This window comes from Lycium barbarum, chromosome 1 (assembly GCF_019175385.1).
Source record: "Lycium barbarum isolate Lr01 chromosome 1, ASM1917538v2, whole genome shotgun sequence".
NCBI classification, from domain to species: Eukaryota; Viridiplantae; Streptophyta; class Magnoliopsida; order Solanales; family Solanaceae; genus Lycium; species Lycium barbarum.
In genome coordinates, this window is record NC_083337.1 from 29,000,283 (window position 1) to 29,023,918 (window position 23,636).

Sequence of the window (23,636 nt, forward strand, 5' to 3'; positions counted from 1 at the left end):
GATATTTGTTCTTTATCATCACTACGTTCAATTGCCTATAATCGATGCACATTCGTAGAGAACCGTCTTTCTTTCGGACGAACAAGACCGGTGCTCCCCATGGTGATGAACTGGGTCTAATAAACCCCTTTTCAAGCAAATCTTTCAACTGTGTCTTTAGCTCTTTCAATTCCGCCGGAACCATTCGATAAGGAGGAATAGAAATAGGCTTGGTGTCCGGCAACACATCAATGGCGAAGTCAATTCCTCTTTCTGGAGGAAGGCCTGGAAGTTCATCTGGAAATACATCCGGAAATTCATTCACTACCGGAACGGATTGAAAAGTTGGCGGCTTTGCCTCGGTGTCATGAACCCGAACTAGATGATAAATATAGCCCTTGGCTATCATATTTCTTGCCTTAAGGTAGGAAACAAACCTACGCTTTGGAGATGCTGTATTACCCTTCCATTCAAGCACGGGCTCCCCCGGAAATTGAAATCGCACCACTTTCGTTCGGCAATCGACATTAGAATAACATGATGCCAACCAATCCATACCCATAATTACATCGAAATCTAACATTTCCAACTCAATCAAATCAGCCGTGGTCTGGCGATCACATATCACAACTACACAATTTTTATACACTTGCTTTGCTATCACGGGATCACCAACCGGAGTAGACACCTCAAAAGGTTTAATTGGCTCAGGTTTCACCGCAATGCGACCAGCAACATATGGAGTAATATAAGAGAATGTAGAACCCGGATCTATCAATGCATATACGTCACGGGAAAATATAGACAATGTACCTGTAACCACATTCGGAGAGGACTCAAGATCCTGCTGCCCGGCTAAAGCATATACACGGGGCTGAGTGGCACCTGAAATAAATGATGCCCCTCTGCCTCTACCTCGGCCTACTGATATCTGGGGAGTCTGCCCTACCGGGCGCGCGGAGGAAGAACCAGTTGCTGAACCTGTGGGCTGAACCCCACTTCTACCATACCGCGAGGGCCAACCTCGCATCAAATGCCCAGTCTGTCCACAAACATAACAAGCATCCATGTCCTGACGACATGGCCCTGAGTGCAATTTCCGACACCAACTACATCGTGAAACTGGTGGTCTCCTCTGACTATAATCACCCCCAAACTGAGAACCCGAAGCTCTCAAACTCTGACCCTGTCCTGAAGGAAAAGAGCGATCAAATCCCCTATCCGCGAATCGTGGAGGCGCACTAGTCACTGACTGGCCTGAATGTCATGAATGGGTCTGCCTCAATCCCCCTCTATAATCACTGCTTGTGCCCATAGATCTAGCCCTTTTGCTTTGTCTTCTATCACTGTCGCGATCACCCCCTTGTGGTTGTTGCCATCCCTCTAAGTTCTGGCATGGGCTTGTATTCGGGAAATATCCATCCCTTCTTGCAAAGAGGCCGTCAAGCAATCCTTGAACAAATGTGGCCCCAAGCAACTCACAAATCTATGTACACGATCTCCCATGTCGGCCGCCATAGCCGGGGCATATCTAGCCAAGAAATTAAATTGCATGTTATACTCCCGGGCACTCATATTTCCTTGCCTCAGATGTAGAAATCTATCCGCTCTAGCTCGGCAGAACTCGGGTGGCAAATAGTGACAAATAAATGCATCCACGAATTCTTGCCAAACCGGAGGATCCGCATTCTCTCCTCTTGATAATACCCAGTTGTTGTACCATAAAACTGCCACATCCCGGAGTCTATAAGATGCTAACTCCACGAATTCAGTTTTGGAGGCATGGACAATCTTCAATGTCCTCAACATTTCATCTATGAAACTTTGCGGGTCTTCATCCGGCTTTGACCCGAAGAATTCCGGAGGATTTAGACTCATAAAATCACGGGCTTTAGTACTTGCTGCCTGATCACTTGAACTCGCATTTTGTCGTTGTGCCTGTGCGGCGACCAATTGTATCAATAAATGGATGGCCTCGGTCATTTGTTGACCTGAAGCAACCGGTGGAGTAATTGGAGCTGGAGCTCCTCCTTGTCCTTCCATATTAGGCGGGGTAGAAGAAGTGTTAGATAAGGCCTCATTATGTGATTCGCCTTCTTCTATATTCATCGGAGGCTCTCTTTCTACCGGCCTCCTTGCCGTAGTCTTTCCCTTCTTGGCAGCTGTAGCCTTTCCCTTTGGCAGCATTCTGAAATGACAACACACTATTAGGGAGGATAAAATCTTATACATGAATCTATCGCACGATCTCATGAGAAGAAAGATGGTCATTTTTCCTAAATGCCCTGTAGCCTTTTGTCTATTGATGTGGCGCGCAACACACCATAAAGAAGACTCTACTAGACACGTCTCGTAGACACTTCCTAGGACTGAACCGCTCTGATACCACTTTTGTCACAACCCAGCTAAGGGCCGCGACGGGTACCCGGGGCTAGCCACCGAGCACCACTCGTTCTATTACTCATTTAATGCTCTTTTATCAACTTTTATACTCAAATGGTAAGAAAATCATATTTCATGTGGAAACATAATTACTTTTATATACATGTGCCTCTCGGCCATCAAAATAATATGTACATATAATAGCATCTCGTGAGACCATCTAACCCACACTACGCATCTACGAGCCTCTACTGAAGTACTAGACATGTAGACGGGACAAGACCCCATCGTGCCCACATATACAAATGTACACAAAAGAATAATCAAGCACTTCCGGAACAAAAGAGTGCTCTCAATCGGCTAACAGCTCCTACGATTCTAGCTCGAGCTCGCCTCCCTGTCTACCTGTGGACATTAACACAGCGTCCAAAGAAAATGGACGTCAGTACGAATATTGTACTGAGTATGTAAGACAAGAGTGAAATAAATATAATAGGAGGAGCGTGAGACATAAGAGAGAGATATAACCTGCAAGAGTGTCATAAGCAAATACATTTCGTACATATATCATATTTTACATAATCATGGTACATATGTCATCACATCACATATCTCGTCACATCACAATCCTCATCGTTATCCCGCGTCCGAGTAACCATCATATACCGCCCACTAGTGGTGATCATGCCCGACCCTCTAGGCTCGGTGTAACATCGCAGCCCGCCTTGGCGGTGACATGCCCGGCCATCTAGGCACGGTGGAACCATATGCAGCCCGCCTTAGCGGTGACATGCCCGGCCATTCTGGCGCGGTGGAATTTTATCATCACATAATCAATCATAACCCATCACTGTTGCACATTTCATGAACGTATCATAATCTTATCATAGCATGACGTGTTCATACATAACATAGGAATAGTATGAGCTAGCATTATTGATCATCTTATAGACATATCATAACTTAGCATTTTTTTCACATTTATCATTAGGAAAAATACATTAAACTTTGAAGTCAACCATAACTACATCGGGGTGACATAAGGTAGTCGACCCCCGATTATATTATGAACATTTACGAGTAGCCTGCCTCACCTTGAAGGAAATAATACATAAGGTGAGTGTGAGCAATAATATCATGAACTCTCGAATCGCTATACTTTAACGCATCATCATCACTATCATGCTCGTATATAGTGTAGTATATTTACGGACTCATAAGCTCCATCATATAGGAGGATCATGGAAAAACTTGGAAGATTCATGCCTTTGAAGGAAGGGATAAGCCTTACAGACCTTTGTCGTTTAATTAGCCTAGTGTTCGCTTGTTCTCCTTCAATGTCACGTTTCTACCTTCAAGAGAGAATTCGCATTAACGTTAGTTAATCGACTATAAGAACGCGTTACTACTTCTAGGGAAATTTGGCAGTACTTCCTTTGTTTATACTACTTTTCCCATATGCTATATCAACTCCCACACGCTCACAACAACATTCACAATATTGCAATCAACAATCGTCATTTATATACATTGACCACAATCCACCATTTCTCTTCAATTTCTCCATATTTATGGTTATAGCTTACTATCGCATTTCCTCATATATAATACTTATTTCATGGTCTAAATGTCAATTATAACGTATTCATAATCACAACACTCCAACATTCATGATTCAACCCAACTACCATCCAACCATAACACTATTCACTCATGAATGACCCATTTCCTATGTCTTTTTACATTTCAAGTATCTTAACCTTCCAATACCTTAAACAACATGGTTTAGTCATGAAACTTACCTTAGATGATGGTTGAACAAGCTTTGAATGGAATTACTCCTCTAGCACCAAAACCCTACTTCACTTCCTTTGGGATTTCTTGAGAGAAATGAACTTTAGCTAGGTTTCATACACTTTGTTTCATGGATTTGGTGTTATTGATCATGGATTTCCTTTGATTTTCTTGTAAATGAAGAGTGGAGAGTATTCTAGAGGCTTTTAGAGAGAAATATCGTGGAGATGAAATGAATTTAATGAGCTTGGGTCTCCTTTTAATGACTTAAAATCTGATCCGGAATGAACAGTGGTCGAAGTGCACAGTGGTCGTTAACCCAGTTTACGGTCCGTATTCCAGTTTACGGGCCGTATTTCGTGGTCGTATTTAAGCATATCAAAACCAGAAAGGTATGCTAGGGATCATGGTGATTTATGATCGCAGTTTACGGGCCATATTTCAATTTACGGTCCATATTCCAAGTCGTATTTAACCATTTGAACATTTGACAGAAATTTGAAGTTTCTTAAGTTGGAATACGACATGGTGTTTTACGGTCCGTATTTCCTTTTGCGACCGACTGGGCCAAAGTGCAAATCTGCAACTTTCGCATCTTCAAAACCTATAATTAGTTATTGTGGAGCATAACCTTATCTCTTATTCCCATTGCCTTTGAAATCTTACTTAGGGTCGTCAAATGTCATTCCCTTCTGAGTAAAACACCATATACTCGTATTCTTCGTTAGTCTATTTGTTGTACATTCACGAGGAAATTTATGAGGTGTAACATACTCGGGGCTAACCACTGAGCACCACTCGTTCTGTTACTCATTCTGCGTACAGTCGTATTTCTTATGCTCATAATCGTAGGAAAACCATTTTCATTTGAAACATATTTACCTTTATATACAAAAGCCCTTTGGCTATCAAAATAATACATATATACACGTGAGAAATCGTTAGACCATACTACCCACACATACGTATCTATGAGCCTCTACTGGAGTACTAACATAAAGATGGGACAGGACCCCGTCGTGCCCAAATATATACACAAAATAACAATTCAACATAGCACCTCCGAAGTAATGGAGTGCTTCTGTAAGCCTGCTGAGTAACTCCTAGGAATCTGGGTCACCTCCCTGTCTACCTGTGGGCATGAACACAGCGTCCAAAGAAAAGGACGTCAGTATGAAATATGTACTGAGTATGTAAAGCATGATTAGTAACATAAGTAAACATGAAGGGCAACATAAAATAAAAGATCAAATACCTTTTTGAGGTGCTTGTCATGCTTACTTTACCTTTCCTTAAGGGTCGCGGAATGCACATATATATACATATCATAGTACTGTATCTGCTCATACACATTAAATATTATCCGTATTTGTCCACGTAGTGGCTCGACAATATCCATATTCGGCCACGTAGTGGCTCGACAATATCCGTATTTGGCCACGTAGTGGCTCGAAAATATCACATACATGTCTTCCGTACCCGGCCATAACAAGGCTCGGTATATCTCATCATCATCATTGCCATCACTACGGAAATATTTTATCATCACATACATCTCATAAGCTTATCATAACTTTTCATAGAGCATGCATTTGAATTTAAAGACAACCTATGAAAATCATATCATATTCGTAGCATGAACTTCATAAAAATATCGTATGATAGGCTTTAGAATCTCTAAACTTAGGCTCATCATTACCATTATCGTATCTATGGCATATCTCTTATCTTTATCTCATATGAAACCCTCTATGAACATAGACTCGTAATTTTCTCGGAACATTGGTCATAGGACATGCATTAGAGCTTATAGACAATCTATAACAATATCAGGGTGACATAAGGTCGAGAACCCCCGATTACATTATGGAGTGATCATATTCATCATATCTCACCTTCAAGGAACTAACATTTTAAGGTGAGTGTAACACAGCGAGCAACCTCAAGGGATCGTAAATAGGGTCATTAGATTGCAGAAACATCATATTGTATTCATAGCAAGAACTTTATGGAATTAGCATATCATGAACTTTAGAACTTTTAGGATCAACTTATGGTTATCATTATCACACTCGCATTGTATCTCTTTTCTTTATCTTATGAAAGCTCTTTATTATCATCGACTCATAATTTCCAGTGTGTATGAAAGTCATGGAAATAAAGGAGAATTCATGCCATGGAGTCATGCCTTAGAAAGAAAGGATTAGCCTCACATACCTTTTTGCTTAGCTACTCTATCGCTTGATCGTTCTCCTTCAACGCTCACGTTTCTACCTTCAAGGGAATTCGCATCAACATTAGCTACTCGATTATATGAACGTGCTTACTAATGCTAGAGAAAATTGGGCAGATTTTCCTTTGTTTATACAACTTTTATCATATTACATATCAGCTCCCAAACATGCATAACAACATTCACAATATTATAAGCAACAATCATCATTCATCTACATTATCCACATTTCATAATTTCACTTCAATTCTTCCATAATCATGGTCATAGTTCACTATTGCGTTTTATCACATATAATACTTATCCCATGTTCTAAATGTCACTTATGGCATACTTACAATCACAACATATCAATATTCACGACTCATTCCAAACTACTACTCAAAATCTCATTATTCTCATCTTTATGACCCATTTTCTATCTCCTTTCATAATCTAAGTCTTTCAACCTCTCATTACCTTAAACAACATGGAAATATCATAAAACGTACCTTAGATAGTGTAGGAATAAGCCTTGAGCGGAAATACTCCTTTTACACCAAAACCCTAGTTCACTTCCATTGGAATTTCTTGGCTTGGATGAACTTCAATGAGTTTCATACACTTGATTTTGTTGGTTTGATGAAGTAGATCACAAATCTCTCTTGAGTTCTTGTGGATGAAGAGTGGAGAGGGTTCTAGAGTGTTATTGAAGTGTGGAGAGGAGAAATGAAATAAATTGAATGGGGTTGGGTCCTTATATCATTTTTAAAAATCTATCCCGACACCAATCTATGGACCAACATACGATCTGTATCTTTTCTATTGGCCGTATGTCTGGTTGTAGATCTGGTCCAGTGAAAGAGCCATTTTGGGCAGAACATACGGCCAGTATATTTTATACAGCCAATATGTTGGACTGTATGTTGGCCAACCTTCTGGAATTCATTCTCGTCGACTCGTTTGATCTCCAATTCTTATGGAACCTTCTTAGCACTTGTTTAACACCTCATTGCCAATCTAAGGGACATTATAACTCTTCTCCAAAACATCCTTAAGCCATCACTAACTCGGTACTCATAAATCCTTCTCAATACATAACGTATACCTTGTCTTTCTTGGCAAACTTTTTTCTCTTACTTCGAATGTCTTTGAAATCTCAATTAGGATCATCAATTGCTATTTCTTACTTATTGAAACATCGTATACCTCGTGCCCTTCGTTATTCTATTCACTGTACATTAACGGGATATTTTTCGAGGTGTAACAGGCCAACCCTTCTTAACAGCTAAACAACTAAACACTTAACAGTAGTAAACTTAATAACAGGAGAAAAAATTTCATTGAAGTCCACCCCCTCAACTTGTGTGTCCCCTCTAACCACTAATCTTGCTTTGTACCTTTCAATAGAACTATCAGCTTTGTGTTTTATCTTATAAACCCACTTGCAGCCAATGGGCTTTTTTCCAGCAGGCAAAAGAACAATGGACCAAGTATGATTTGCCTGTAAGGCCTCAAACTCAGCTCTCATAGCCTCCTGCCAAGCTAGAACAGAAGCAGCCTATTGGTAGGAATGAGGTTCTATTGCAGCAATCTTATCTAAGTAACTAGTACAAGTAGAAGTAGAACTGGAACCACATAAAGAAGGAGGTAGGTCACAGATAAATTGTTGTAAATGAGAAGGAAGAGTATGGGACCTGCCAGATCTTCTAGGAGGGCAGAATCAGATGGAGTGACAAGAGTAATGGTAGGCTGAGCATGTAGAAGGACAGTTGACGTTAGAGGATCAGGAGGAGGATCAAATAGATATTCAGAGGGAATGAGAGGAGAAGGAGATGAAGGAGTAGGAGGGGAAGCAAAAGGAAAAGAGGATTCATGAAAGATCACATCCCTAGAGATGAAAGTAAGTTTAGTAGACAAATTGTACAGTTTGTAACCTTTCTTACTGAAACACAAGGATCATCCCTTGGCTGAACTTTATCCCTATGGCACTTGGGAATAGTAGAGAAGCAAAGACACCCAAAAGTTCTAAAATGGGAGTAAGAGGGAGGCTGGCCATATAATAATTCATAAGGTGTCTTATGATTGAGAAGTTTAGAAGGGAATCCGTTTATAAAATAGGTTGCAGTGAGCACAGTCTCCCAAAATTTTAAAGGTAATTTTGATTGGAATAACAAAGCTCTGGAAGTTTCTAGAAGATACCTATGTTTTCTCTAAACCACACCATTTTGTTGTGGTGTGTGAGAACAAGAAGTTTGGTGCAATATCCCATGATCAATGAAGAATTGACTAGCTAAATTGCTTGATCCAAGTTCTAAGGCATTATCACTTCTAACAGTTTGGATGGTGGCATGAAATTGAGTTTTGACCATAGCAATGAATGCCTGGATCAGAGAAAAAGCATTGCTTTTGGAACACATAATATGGGTCCATCTTGCCCTAGTGAAATCGTCAACAATGGTTAGCAACTACTTGCAACCATTATAAGTTTGTGTGTTATAAGGCCCCCATGTATCTACATGGATAAGTTGGAAAGGATGAGTATATTTAATAGAGCTAACAAGAAAAGGAAGCCTAGACTGCCTAACTAAAGGGCAAACATTACATATAAAAGGCTGTTTGGAGGAAAAAGTGCAAGGAATATGAGAAATAGTTTTCATTCTAACAAAAGGCATGTGCCCTAATCTGTTATGCCACAGAATTTCAAGTTTATTCATGTCATGTGGAATATTACAGGGAGTAGGATTACACTGAGAACTAGAACTACTAGGAAGAGAATTACAATGAGCAATAGAAGAATCATCAGTACTAGTCAAAACAGAAGAAGAAGAAGAAGAAGAAGAAGAAGAAGAAGAAGAAGAAGAAGAAGAAGAAGAAGAAGAAGAAGAAGAAGAAGAAGAAGAACCACAAGTAGGAACTGAAGAAGTAGGAGAAGTAGATGTCTGCATAAGCTTGTATAGACCATTCTCTAGCTTACCAATCACCACTGGCCTTTTCATTAAAGGGGCCTATAAGATATAGGAGAGTTCGGTAAACAAGACAAGGCAATCTAACTGAGAAATAAGTTTGGTGACAGAGATAAGATTGTAATGAAAACTAGGTATATAAAGCACATGATGATAGGTGAGGGATAAAAACTGAATTGAACCAGTGCAAATGACCTTAACCTTGTAGCCATTTAGGAGATCAACTAAGCAGGGAATGACAAGGGGCTAGATATTAAACAACAGGTCTTTATTGGAAGGCATGTGATCAGTGGCCCTAGAATCTATAATTCAAATGCATTTATCTACCTTAGTTATCATGCAAGCACCATAAGACACATTTCCTACACATTTAGAAAAAGGAGGTATACCAGCAAAACTAGCAGATGACGTGAGGCTAGTAGGAGAATCTAAAGAAAGTTGAGTTTCTTGGAGTAGAGCCATGACCTGATTGCACTATTCTTTGCTTAGATCATCTAAAAAGGATGCAAGATCACCATAACCAAAACAAGGATTAGCAAACTGAATGTGAGACTGAGGACTATCAGGAATAGAAGTGTTAACCTCAGCATTAGCTGCTGCTCTTTTTCCCTTGGGGTTAGTGAACTTAAAGTCAGGTGGATAACCATGAAGTCTAAAGCACTTCTCCATTTAGTGTCCAGACCTCTTGCAATATTTGCAAAACAAGGAGGATTTGTCTTGATCAAAACAAGGAGGAATTGTCTTGATCAAAACTAACTCTCTGATTGTAGGTTTTGGTAGGGTAAGATGTGCTAGCAGTCTGATTTTAGGTTTTGATAGGGTAAGATGTACTAGCAGGAAATATTTTGTTGAGATTGACATTAAAAGAAGCCAAATCAGGTGAAAATTGTGTAGGAAAGTTCACCTGCCTCTGTCTCTCATCCTGAAGAATGATATTGTATGCAGCATCAAGAGAAGGAAAAGGCTGCATCATGAGCAAATTGCTCCTAACCCCAACATATGTTTCATTTAGCCCCATCAGAAATTGGTATACCTTATTTTCTTCATCTTCCTACTGAAGACCAGGTTTAGCAGCACAAGTACAAGTATTTATGTGATTTGTACACATGAACCTAAACTCATCCCATAACTTCTTGAGTTTGTTAAAGTAGGAAGCACTGTCCAGGGATCCTTGACTAGTAGATGCTAACACTTTCTTAAGTTCAAAAATCTTAGTTCCACTTGGAGGCCCATACCTTTTGCACAATTGATTCCAAATGCTTTCAGCAGTATCGGAGTACTGAACACTCTCAGCAATATCAGGGGTTAAGGAGCTTGTCAACCAAAGATATGACTAAGTTGTTGCATCTATTCCATTGCCTAACTTGAGGAGAGTCCTCATATGGCCTTGGACAAGAGCCATCAACATGGCTTATCTTGTTTGGAGCAGATAAGGATACTATCATGTTACACTTTCAACCCCCAAAAACATTACCCGAAAAAGGTACAGGAACAAGTGAAATTCAAGGCACATCAGACGTAGAAAGGTAGATAAGGCTAGAATAGTCAAGAGTCGCGTTGGTTTGCATGTTGGTTTGAGCATTAGGGTTTGCAGTCAAATTTCCAGTTTGATTCACCATTATGACAACAAAATCACAAATTGACAACTCAAATGAGAGAATAATCAAATGTAAACTATCACCAATACAAATCTACTTGAGTGAAGCGAAAGAAAATGAATGAAATTACCCCTTTTTTGCGAGCAAAAAAAATAATCGAAATAACTCGAATCTTCGCGATTGAAACAATCTGAAAGCAAATGCACCAACTTTAAACTCCAGTGAAGAGAAAACACGGCAAACGACGGTGAAAAACTCGCCGGAAAACTCGAACAGATCAAAATCGACGAACAATCTTCAAAAATGCAAACCCTAATGAACGCATCGGGGTAGCATCGCTAGATGGAGAAACACACGGAGAACCAGAATCTCCACTCTGACACCATGCTAAAATTGCAGAAATAAACGAATCAACAACAAACCCAACTAAGGTTTGAGAGAAGAAAACTCATAGAGAGAATTTTATTTCATCTATTCAAATGAATGAAATGAACTAACTGTGTCTAGCAGGATCCATTGGTCCTTATATACATTGGGCCAAACTACCCGGCTAATAATAAAACAGTGGGCTTAGTAAAACCAATTACAATGGGCCACAGAATAACTACATAAAAGAAAAGTGAATGGCACTACTAAAAAACTGGCAAAATTCGACGGACAAAAAACCGACGGACTGCGTCACTTTGAAAAACCGATGGAAAACCGACTTCGTGCGTCGGTTTTGTGTATTTCTAATGTTTTTTTGTTTTTTTAATTAAAAAACCGACGGACAACGTCGATTTTTTCCGCAAAATTTTGAAATTATAAATCCGCAAAAAAAAAACCGACGTCCCACGTCGGTTTTATTAAAAAATATTAATAATAATTAATATAAAACCGACGGACGACGTCGGTTTTATTTTTAAAAATATTTTAAATAATATGCCATTCAATTTGTTTTTTTTTAAAATAATAAACAATTTTACATTATATAAAAAATAAATAATTTAAATAAATATTTCGAAGTTATATTTTGCAGAATGCTCATCATAAAAATTAAATTTGAAGAAACTTTTTTATCACAAATTCCCTGGGCAACCTCATTAAATAGGGGAGGATCTTTTAGATATTATTCCTTTCATAATCTTTAAGATATTTCAGTAAATTTATATTTATGGAAGAGGGAGAAACTGTGAAAGAGAGAGAAAGAGTAAATGCAGAAACAAAACCATTGATGACAGTTTTTTTTTTTTTTAAATGTTTTATTTGTTATAAAATTCGCCATATTTATAATGTTTGAAAAGATATGTTATTCTTGTATCTATTACTAACCAACTAATCTAGTGGTAAAGCTCTCGTGTTTATCCTCCCTAGGCCCAATGATACTTGGTCGTATGGTCTTATTCACACCACACAAGTTGCCTACTTTACCTCCCCCTACTCGTTCTAATGCTAGATATATCCCTCTTCATGATAAATTTTGACGGAAGTTTCAAGGGAAGGCTAATGATTGTTAATAAAAAGATAGTTAAGGTGCACGGGGTCTTACCGTCTAGCTGTTGGTACTCCACATCTTCATGGAGAATTTAATTTTACCGGGTCCAAATAACGTGTTGGTTTGCACGTTTTGAGGCAATTATAGACCCGGGAAGGTAGTCCTTGCCGGTTAATAAAAATAAATTTCACTGTTTTCCTTTTTCTTTTCATTTATACAAGTCTTGCAGGTCCATCTGAAAAAGGTAAAAGGAATAAAAGAAGGGCAACTTACGCAAATAGCTATAGTTTAGGAGCTTTTAACGATTCATAGCTATCTTTTTTTATTTACAATTCTTAGTCAATTCACGTGTATTTGAATACACTGCTCAGTTATATCCAACCTTATCTGATGTCGCATGTATTTGACTGTATTTGAATACATGCAACCTTAATTTCTCAGAATACATGGATATTAAAAATGATTGTATTCCAGTGCATTGAAATACACTACAGAGCTGTGTATTTTAGTGTATTTATATATTGGTGTATTCTTTTGTTTTGGCTGTATTTGAATGCATTCAAGCTCCGATCAGCAAGGCCGCCACCGGACACCAAAAAGCTTGAACGTATTCGACTGTATTTTAATGTATTTGAGCTATCACCGGCTAGTATTGCATTGCTATAGTGTTTTCGAGTGTATCAAACAACGACAGGGTAAATTTGTATACAAACAAGAAAAATTCAGATACAAAATTTTAGATACCCTGTTTGTTTACAAAATACCCTCCACCTTATATAATACCTTATATAGTAGAAAAAGAGTTTTGAGAACCTCATGGCTATTTTAATCAATTTCACTGTTTTATCCTGAAATAAGTTATCTCAGGATTACTATTCCACCCTCCGATGGGTATAAGTTATCCCAACACTATTTTTTATCCTGAAATAACTTATCTAACGATTAGTAACCAAACAAAGAATAAGGTGATACTAAATTTTTATCCCATCACTATTTTTGCTTATCCATCATACCAAACCATCCCTTAGGGTTAGTTATGCCGCGTAAATTTTTCATGAATCATACAGTGTGAGCTGAATTACCATTTAGTGAGGGGTATCATTCGAATTTGCATAATGTTTTCTTGTGTGTAAATAATGGATTTTCTAAATAAGTAAATAACATTATCCATGAAGAGGAAATAGGCTTTGGAGGTAGAAACTCCCCCTCGAGAACAAATGCAATGAAGGAACGAAACGTTATAAAAAAGGAGAAGAGCTGCCCCAGCAAAATTCATATGATTATTTAGGGACAATTTGCAGGATTGTCCTTTGGGGTGGTCTTTAATTTTGACCCTCAAGTTGGTGATCTTTTAACTTTTTTCCTTTGATAAAAATTTCATGATTTCAGATTCGAACCCCAGCTTAGTTAAATATTTTTAAAAAATTCACATAGGCATAATTTGGACAGATCTGCCAAATTCTGCCAAAACATGTGCCTTGCGATTTTTTATTTTTTTTTACTGAGCTGGAGTTTGAACCCACAACTTCAGGGTATTAGGCGAACGACAAAACTTAAAGACCACCAATTTGAAGGGCAAAAATTAAAGACCACCCCAAATGAAGGGCAATCCGCGCAAAAAAAAGAATATTTAGTAGCTAATCGTTCATTTAATAGAGACATGTCATTAAGCATTGATCCAATACTAATACTATGATGATAAAGTCTACTACAATCAAAAAATATATGCTATCTGATTATGACTACTGGATTCACTCATACCATGAGTTGCGCTATCATACAAGAAATGTCTCGTCTGTCAAATCTCATCGAACCCATGATACAGAATCAATTTCATCTATTGCCTTTTTGTATAGTTCAAGCCTCTTGGCACATTGCTCCCTTTTCCCCATCAAAGCTGGGTCTTCATCTAACAATGCTGCCAGGTCCTTGCCCTGAAAATTTCCCCAAAACTATTAGTACTACCTTTGGGACATTAGAAGTATCAAAACCAAAGTTGGGTTAACAGCATTTTCGGTCAGTTATTCGTCACTTTTGATCCCTTTGATTGTAAATATTAAAAACAATGATCATAATTATTAATCGTTGCACTGCTTAATTATTCATAGATGTTAAATTTGTACAGTTACTCCATGTTTGACGGTAATATAGTTCTGAAATCAGTCCAGGTATAACATACTTCCTACATAAAAGAACTAAAAATACATATTTCTTTCATCCTATATCACGAGGATCAAAATCAGAATTTACCAATAACGGGGGACAAAAAGTTCTAGTATACCATGAAAGTTTATCTGATTCCCCTTAGAACAGTAAGTATTCGGATGGGATGGTATGAAGGAAATAAAAGAACCTCAACCAAGATAAACTTATTTCATGAATTGCAGATACAAGACTTCAGGAAAGGTAAATGTTGCAACCATTATTACTTGAACAGACTGAACTCTAATGTTATCACTGCCTTTAACTTAAGAAACCCATTCTATTTACAATATACCAGATGTTATACGCAATCTCTGCAAGGAAAAATTTACAACCAGAGCTATGATACTCAGAGCTTCTAATTCTGCATAATTTTTTATTTTTTTTAATATTATTTTCAACACCTATAACTCAGATGTATTCTATTGCCAAAACGAAGAAGAACCAAGAATATCAAGCCTTTCAAGTTGGCAATTAATACAATAGTCTTGACCCACATTCAGTCATTCATATTTTAGTTCGTAGCACAAAGCTGGGGACAGTATCCAGTTAGAACAGCGTGCTTCGATAATTTAAATTCCAGAGGAAAAATTACATAATGACATCACAATGCTAGTTACTCGTGTGTCTATCTAGGAGATTAAATGACTAATCAAATCACCCTTAGTTTTATCTAAAGAGAATTTAAAATCAAATTTCTGAGTCTCATGGATCAAAATTAAGCTGAATAGATGTAGAAGATTCACATCCAAAAGAACTTAAAACAGAATTTCTAGTATCATGTGTTAAAACTAAGCTTAAACACAAATTTAAATCAGACGCCAAGCACATACCTCTCTCTTCCCAATTTGAGTGTAGAAGTGATTTAGTAAAGATTGTTTGGCCTCCTTAACTTGGCAATAAACCACTGCTTTGGGGATAGTGTTTCTCAGCGTATCGGTCACCATATTTACATAAGATGATACGTTTGACCCAATCCTCCTAAAGTGACCCTCTGCATACCGGTCCACAGCAGGAGTAGCTGCTGGATTCCCCCCTTTAGTAGCTGCCGGATTTTCCCCTTTCTCCACTTCCTGAGGAAGTTTTCTAAAGAAATCTACTGTCAAGTAGGAAGCTTCCATGTCTACAAGTCTTAAGACTGTCTTTCTACCTTCTTCACGAAACTTCTCCAAGGCTTGATATGACGCTGCAGCTATTGCAGATTGCAGACTAGGAAACCTCTTCAACTCCTGCTCCATCAGCACGTTTAGAGAAGGAAGAGAAATGGAGCGGGAGGCTAACGTTGCTCCGATCCTTCAAAAATATCAACAGATGCGTATCAGATCCTCCGAAGTAGTGCATTTTCTGAGGATCCGACAAGGGTGCAGCACCATTTTTGGAGAGTCCGAGCAACATAGGTGGGAAGCTAGGGAGGGGAGGAGGAAGAACAGAGCTAAACCCTGTGCAGGGTTAACATTACCTGACATTCTCCGATTGATTTCCTCACAAGTTCCTTTAAGACAAAGTGAACCTAAATAAATGGATCTTTACTTAGTTATTCATTGATTTAAGAGTCTCAGTGACGAGCATGTATGCTAGTTTACTTCAATATACTTCAAAATAAGTACTTACAGCATCTACAGAGGCTTCAGCTGGCCCTATAAAATAATTTAGTGCTCCCTCAATAAGCCGTCTATAACCTTGCTCAGGTGCAATCAAGTGTGGCTGATATCCATCTGCCTCAGAAACGATTTTTCTCACGTTTTGTATTGAAAGATGCCGGTCAAATGGGAGTTTTCTTAAAGCAGCAGGAAGCTGATTGTCAAAAACTCCATAAATTCGATCACCTCCCGGACGGCTGAAAGAAAGAAATAATCTCAAATGAATAGTACTTCAATGAACAGGCATTGCCAGAAAGAACTTATATAGCCGGGCTCAACTTGCTTGTGATTGAGGCATAGTTGTTGTAATCAGTAGATAGTACTTCTATCTAACTTTTTGACAGCAATTATATCTTAACAAGGCTCATTCTGGAGCTTAACAAAAAAAAAAAGGAACGTCTATGTACTAAGTTCCCACCACATAAGAGGATAATTTTGTGTGCCAAATCAGGGCTAGTATCTATTGTTTTTGGACCTAAGTGCCCTCACTTTCAAGGAAGGAGTAAAGTGAATGAGATGCTCAAATATTAAGTTACTCTTCGAATCTGGAAGCGCAACATTTAGAACTTATTAAAGAATGTACGGCACTATCACTTTTCTACAAAAGCTAAGGCATTCTTTTTCTCTTACCCTTTAGACAGGGCCAACAACTTCAGACAATAACTATATGTGTATACTGCTTGGGTTTACATTCATCTCCAACGGACCAATCATCCAAATGTTCATCAGTCTTTTTATTTGAAAGAGAACTAGGCTTTCCAAGACCAAAAACCAAGTCAAAAGAACATTATTGTAGTCCGAATGGCCCAAGCTATCTCGGAAAACAGAATAAGAGGTAAGACGGATCGAGGAAGAAGCATAAACAATGAATTAAAAGAATATAATTAAAAGAATTTACCAATTGTTTTGGTTGTAGCATAACTGGACAGAAGGCTTGTCCACAAATCTTACTGAAGTTATGTACTGCTCCACTCACAGAGAGCACACCATTTCTTTCATTCTTTTTTCGTGGCATTTTAACTTTTTCAGTGTTTCAGGAATTTAACATAGCTACAACATTTCATTAAATAAGTTATCTAAAATCGAAGTGGTCATTGGAAGTTAATAATCACTGATTTAAAGGTAAACAATACACTCTGAATGAATTAGTAAACGGCATAGACGGATGAAGTTTTTACAGTTACAGATTATTTTCGTCTGGTACCATTGACATCGAGAAGACGTCCTTTTATTAGTATTTCCCAAGAAATACTAACCCAAGCTAGACAGACTTACTAGTTTCATGGATATGACCATGATTACATGAATGAACAATTTTACCCCATAGTACCCAAGGCAAGTGCAAGCTTGGATTGATCATATTTAGCGAAGCTACCTGGTTAAAAAAATCAAATTAAGGAAAAGATAAAGTAATGCACATACCCTCCATCAAGATGCTCCTTAAATATCTTGTCAAAAGCACGGCAAAGTTCCAAGATAGTATACAATTGTGCCTGAAATGGAGCAGTGAAGTTACTGAGTATATAGTCTCTCAACGAACAACAACAATTAATCACAGCAGTAACAAATAAAGCTTACCCCAGCATCAACAGAAATAGGCCTCCCAAGATGGTCCATCTCAGATTCAAGTTCGTCTATGCTTTTATTTATAACCGAAGTGATGCCTGGGATTTTAGCTCTAATTACAGACTCCAAGTGCTGAAACAGAAGAAACTCAAGTGTTAACTCTATTTTAATTTATCTAGGACTCTTTCTTTTCCACAGACAGCACTAAAAGTAGACCTTTGACAGAAGTTTTGCAAGATATTCTGAACCCATCTTGCTAGCCAGATGCCCGTAGTCAGGACTGCTTGCAAAATATTCACGCTCCTTACTTCTTGCATAGATCATGTCAACATTTTTATTTATATCAGCTTGTGAACGATTCACAATTCCAACCCAAGGATGTTGCAAGCGATAAGCCCTTCCTTCAAGCACCTTCGATTAGAAATAAAAACAAATTAAAATGCTTTCATAAGTGATGAGGAGGTCCTCACTAAATTAAAGAGGAAATGAAAGAACCAGTGGGGACAGGGAGGAAACAACGACAGTACGTTCACAGTTCAATTAGGATAGCTATTCTAAATTCATCCAATTATATATGCGCAAATTGTATGAAGATAAACTGATTGATGATAACCATCAAAAGAGATCATCCTTGAAAAATTTATTTCCTGTGTACCTAACAGAATGATGGGGCTTTTGGAGTGCAAGGATCAAAACTTCTAAAGTCTTATTTGAATTTGAACATCAGTTCCTAGAGCTTTTCGACACAGCATTTACAAATTTAAAAACTACGCAAAAAGTAGTATATATCACAATTTTTTACAGTACAAAACGTTTTAAAAATGTAAGAAAGGATCATAATGAAAGAGAAAATTGTTTCAAAATTGTTTCACTCCTCAAACAGTAATTGTTTTGTTAAATTGAGTGACCATCTCATCTTAGAGTTTAAATTGTTACATAGGACACACTTTTAGCTACTTAAATTATCTTTTCTACACGCTCCCTCATGTTTTCTTGGGCCATACATGTGAAATTTCTTTTTGATAAATGGTCGACAGTGAGACTTGAACTCAAGACATTTGCCTAATCTGATACCATGTTAAATAATTGACCATCTTATCTAAAGCTTAAGCTATTAGATAGGGCACAAGTTTATTTACTTAATAATGTCTTCAACAATACTAAAAATTAGGACAGATGGAGTAGTAAACTTTTGTCAATAATCAACGGAGAGGATAAAATAACTCACATCTAAAGCATTAGTCCCTTTATCCATCAAATCAAGCTTAGTCAACACGCCAAATGTCCGTTCACCTGCATGAGCAGCAATTTAACTCCTTGAGAGGATAATTATCACAAAGATAGAGACTGAAAAGTTCTCCCAAAATATTACATACTCCGATTTGTTACATCCCAAGAGTATATACCTGTGGGATCTACTTCCCTTGAAAGTTTTATAGCATCTGACGTGGCAATATCCTGATTGGCAGGAGAAATTGCTAGAATGATGCAGTTGGGCTACATATCAAAGAAAACGTTATGAGTTCAGATGATTAAACAGACACCAATTTAGTCATCAGATATAGCAGCATTGCAATAGTTCCAGTGGTAAGCCCAATGTGCATGATCTTTGAAAGAGCAACTAGCCAAAAAGGAGAAAATAAAGCCTCGGACTACTTACAATGATGAATGTATAGATCATATAATTTGCTAAATTCACAACTAGTAGTTATTGAAAGACAAATGCAGCAATCCAGCATTGAAGGCTTACCAGCTCATATTTGTCAACTTATAGAAATACTAATGCAATTATTTTTTGGCACCATATATTTTGACATATTCATATTGACAATAGATCCTAGAAAGAAAAGACTTTGATCAATTGGCAAAGAATTCTTTTTATCTGAATGTAAGGGATTGTTGATGTATGCTCCCCAAGAAAGCTCTGTGGCACAAAGTTATGCAAGTATCCAAAATAATGGATCAGTCCACTGTTAGCTTAACTCCATTTGAGCTGCTGGTGGTATTCTACTCTTATTTGATTAGCGTCACTGGAACAAAGTTACGCCCGTATCCAACAAAATCGATCAGTTTATTGTTAATGTTAACTCCATTTGAGGTGGTAGTGATATCCCACTCTCCTTTGTTTAGCCTCGTTTATACCGTCTTCACTTGTTCAGAACAACTATTTCTATATTTTTCTAACAAAAAAGGGGATACTGGAGTTCAATATTATAAATACAGGAACAACAACAATGAATCTCGCAAGATTGAGTTCCAATCCTCACTCCATCTTTTGACATCCTTCTAGCTTTCACTAATGATTTGGAGAGAAAACCTTTAATAATTCAAATGTAATTCTTTTTTACCTTCCTAACCCGAAAGTTTTAAGAACCTCCACCTTAGGCCAACTTCAACTAACTAAAAGTTACTTCAAAATAAAACGTAAAATCTCTAAATTGCCTGCGGGTCATGTTTGTCAACAATGATCGGGTAAGTTCTCTTCATCCAGTATGCTCCTCATTAGATGGAGAAAAAATTCTCTCAACAATAAAAGAATACACAAGAAAGAGAAATAAGTGTGTCATTACCTTCTCAACAAAAGATCGAACCATGTCTTCAATGTCTTTGACAACATTCTCAGGCTGCTCCTCTGCATTAACAAATTTGTACTATTAGAGACACTCAGATCAATATAAAAATTCATTTATTTAGGAGAAAAAGTACAATACATACCCACAGCAACTTTGGTCAAGCCAGGTAAATCGATCAGTGTTAAATTGACCACTGCCAGTGCATAACATCAACCATGAAAATGTCAGCGTGAGAAAGGAAGTTGTTTGCTATATTTATTAGGGAGTCAGGACTGCCAAAAGTAACATGATACAAGAACATAATTTGAGGAAATATTGGAACAGCAATTCCAACTAAGCATCTCCAATAATTCATATAAACATAAAGTTACTTTTGGAAGTACCAATTTGTTCCTTAAAAGAATTGAAATGAAACAATAACATAGAGTATACCATTTGGGGAGTATATGCTCAAGTGGATAGGTACAGGAGAAATCTGCTTTGTTTTCCCTGTTATTCTGTCAGTTTCATCCTGAATCTCCTTCCGTACAAGTGCTTTAAAAGAAAATAAGCTATGAAAAGCACATCTTTTGAATAAGTGAATTGTTTGTACGCATTCATACGCATTCAAACACAAAATAAGAGAGAAAGCACAGTGAAAGAAAGAAGTAACTCCGGACTAACATTTAATGCTCCCAAGCCATAATCACATAATCGATATTTAACATATACCAGCATCATCAGGTTTGGTATATTCCAGTGTTATTCACTATTCACCACTTTGAAGTTGAATAAAAATAAACTACAAATTCTTTCTTTTTACTTTTTGGAGCGGTAGTAATTAAAATAAGGCCTGTAGAAGATGAAATGATGAAGATCATTTCACATACAAAAATCTGTAAACCGTCTTCTTGGGAGGTGACCGAATTCTGCATATTCTTGCTGCCCTTCATCCGTCTTGTGAAGCTGCAATACTAAGGGTCTCCTTGTAACAATCCCTGCAAAACTACTAACATATGAGTATATCACTCATTCGCCAATGTGATTCAAGCCGGAACACATCTATTTAACATTTATTCCAAGTGGTTTATTTAAATAAAAACCTAATTAAGGGTGTAAGGAAAACAAGTGGCATTCCCCACATTCCAACACACCTCATCTTCACCTCACTCCAACATCCCATAGTATTTATCTAGATTATATATAAATGCTTTTAGGATAATATTTTTTGCTAAAACATAAGTTGAAAGCCTACTTATTTTCCTGGAAAACATTTTCCTTCGTAGCGAACACACCAACTATCGTGATCAAAGGCGTCTTACCTGATCCTCGTGGAAGAAAATCTCTGCCAACTATACTTTCCAACACAGATGACTTTCCTGAACTCTGAATTCAACACACAAAAACAATACAAGGTGAGAAATGATGTTTTACTCCAATATTTCCACTCCTTGAATGAGCGCGAAATCTAAAATACCAACAACTTATATATTACGTAAATTAGTAACGGTGAATTCAATAAAATATTAGAAGAAATTTCACGTTTTCCCTTCAAATGGGCTGGTCTTATGCCCCTGAAAAAAATATTTACCCAGCGGCAAAACTTAAAGACCGGCACAAAATAGGGGTAAAAGTGTAAATAACCCAAGTAATCCGTCCATGTGGAGATCGGTTGGATATTGAGAAAATGAATTTTTATTTGATCATAATATTTTTCAAAACTTTTAAATATTTTAAACTGTAATTATTATAATTTATAGTATTTTCCTTTCACGGAGTCTTTAAAAATGTAAATTTTATTTCAAAAACTTCAAAACTGTCATATCCTAATTTGCTGTCAAAACTAAAAAGTTTAAAGTCTCAAAATCGGAACAGTACCACATAAATAAACTGAGACAGAACTAGTAAAATATGGGATTAAAGTTGAAAAATGAGGCACCTGACCACCAACGACAGCAACAGAGGGAAGTTCATCCCAAAGAGAAGAGAAAGAGAAAGAGTTATTAGCACCGCCATAATCACCAAGAGCAGTACATGCCATCTGAATTCTATTCACCAAACCAATTAAACTCTCCATCGTCGTCATGTTAATATTTCTTCTTCTTTTTCTTCTAAAAGCCTATAAGCTAAGCTCTAAAATTCAAGAGAAGAACAAAAAGCAAACTTGTGAATTAAGTTATTGAAGGATGGCAGGCTATATGGACTTGAAAGAACATAAAGTGAAACAGAGTTTTGTTTAAATAAAAGAGAGAAAAGTCTTGAAGTTGGAGGGGCATATTTGTACGTTGGTTCAATCAAAGAAGCGGAAGGTTCCATGATATGTCGCGCCAGTTGAAATGTTCTCATCCTCATTTATCTTTAAAAACTAGTTCTGCAGGCTCGTGCTAAACTCTTAACATTTTTACTTCTTTTTTTTTAACTTTCATTGTTAATTGTTAATGAAATACTCAATTTAGATACTGAGCTATAATTTGAAATTTATAGGTTCTGAATTTAATTTTGTAAGTTATTCGGTAGTAAATTAATAATCTATAGATAAATACAAAGTTTGTGACGAAAGCTACCAGATTTGATTGAAATCATCGCTGACACTCTAGCTCCGCCTTGCTTCAAATTCATTTTGCGCTTATCGTGAACTCATTTAAGATTTTAAAAATGTAATTCATTTTACCTGTATTAACAAAACTCATATTTTCATCTTCTAGAATCATCTAACACAACAAAGAAAATTCTAATAACTTCAAATCTATACTACAATATAATAACCTTAGTTTAAAAAAATTACACAAATTAACCTAATGATCCTACAATTAGTAAATAATAATTAAAGTACATTAATAAAGTAAAAGATTTTAAAACTATATTTGTATATAATTTTAGAACAAATCTTTATAAGCACATATGAGCTCACTAAAAAGAAGCAAGATATTCGAAGTTTAAGGTTAAAAGATATTGTAATACCTAATAAATGCTTCAGTTGCCGAAGAAAATTTGGCTCCAAAATTGCCAAACTTTTACCCGAACGTATAAGGACAAACAATATATTCTCTCCATCTCAAAATATAAAGGCAATTTAATATATTTCGAAGCTAAATTAGGTTAGATTAATTCAATATTTTGAAATTAAAATTCAAATATTCAAAAAATTTACATAAAATACTATAAATTGCAATTCTCCTATCAATATAATATAAGGATTCAAAATATTTATTAAAGTTTATATAATTTGACACATGAAAAGTGAAACATGATAAATATTTTAAGATAAAAT

General features: G+C 36.9%; 1 protein-coding gene across 3 annotated transcripts; it reads right to left on the reverse strand.

Annotated features, from left to right (window-relative positions):
- Positions 1-14,034: 14,034 nt before the first annotated feature.
- On the reverse strand, positions 14,035-22,681 carry LOC132633681 (phragmoplastin DRP1E-like). 3 transcript variants are annotated; one of them, XM_060350199.1, is made up of 15 exons: positions 22,305-22,678; positions 21,688-21,751; positions 21,256-21,363; positions 20,819-20,920; positions 20,529-20,579; positions 20,384-20,445; positions 19,220-19,310; positions 19,042-19,106; positions 18,030-18,224; positions 17,826-17,945; positions 17,670-17,740; positions 16,219-16,444; positions 16,067-16,117; positions 15,441-15,836; positions 14,035-14,339 (listed from the first exon to the last, which is right to left on the reverse strand). In XM_060350199.1, exons 1-15 carry the CDS (start codon positions 22,449-22,451, stop codon positions 14,211-14,213), a joined length of 1,878 nt encoding a protein of 625 aa, XP_060206182.1. In that variant the 5' UTR covers positions 22,452-22,678; the 3' UTR covers positions 14,035-14,210. The 3 variants fall into 3 exon arrangements, with proteins under 3 accessions (XP_060206182.1, XP_060206185.1, XP_060206190.1); XM_060350202.1 differs by lacking the exon at positions 20,819-20,920; XM_060350207.1 differs by lacking the exon at positions 14,035-14,339 and having other exon boundaries at positions 15,684-15,900; positions 22,305-22,681.
- Between the last annotated feature and the right edge of the window lie 955 nt (positions 22,682-23,636).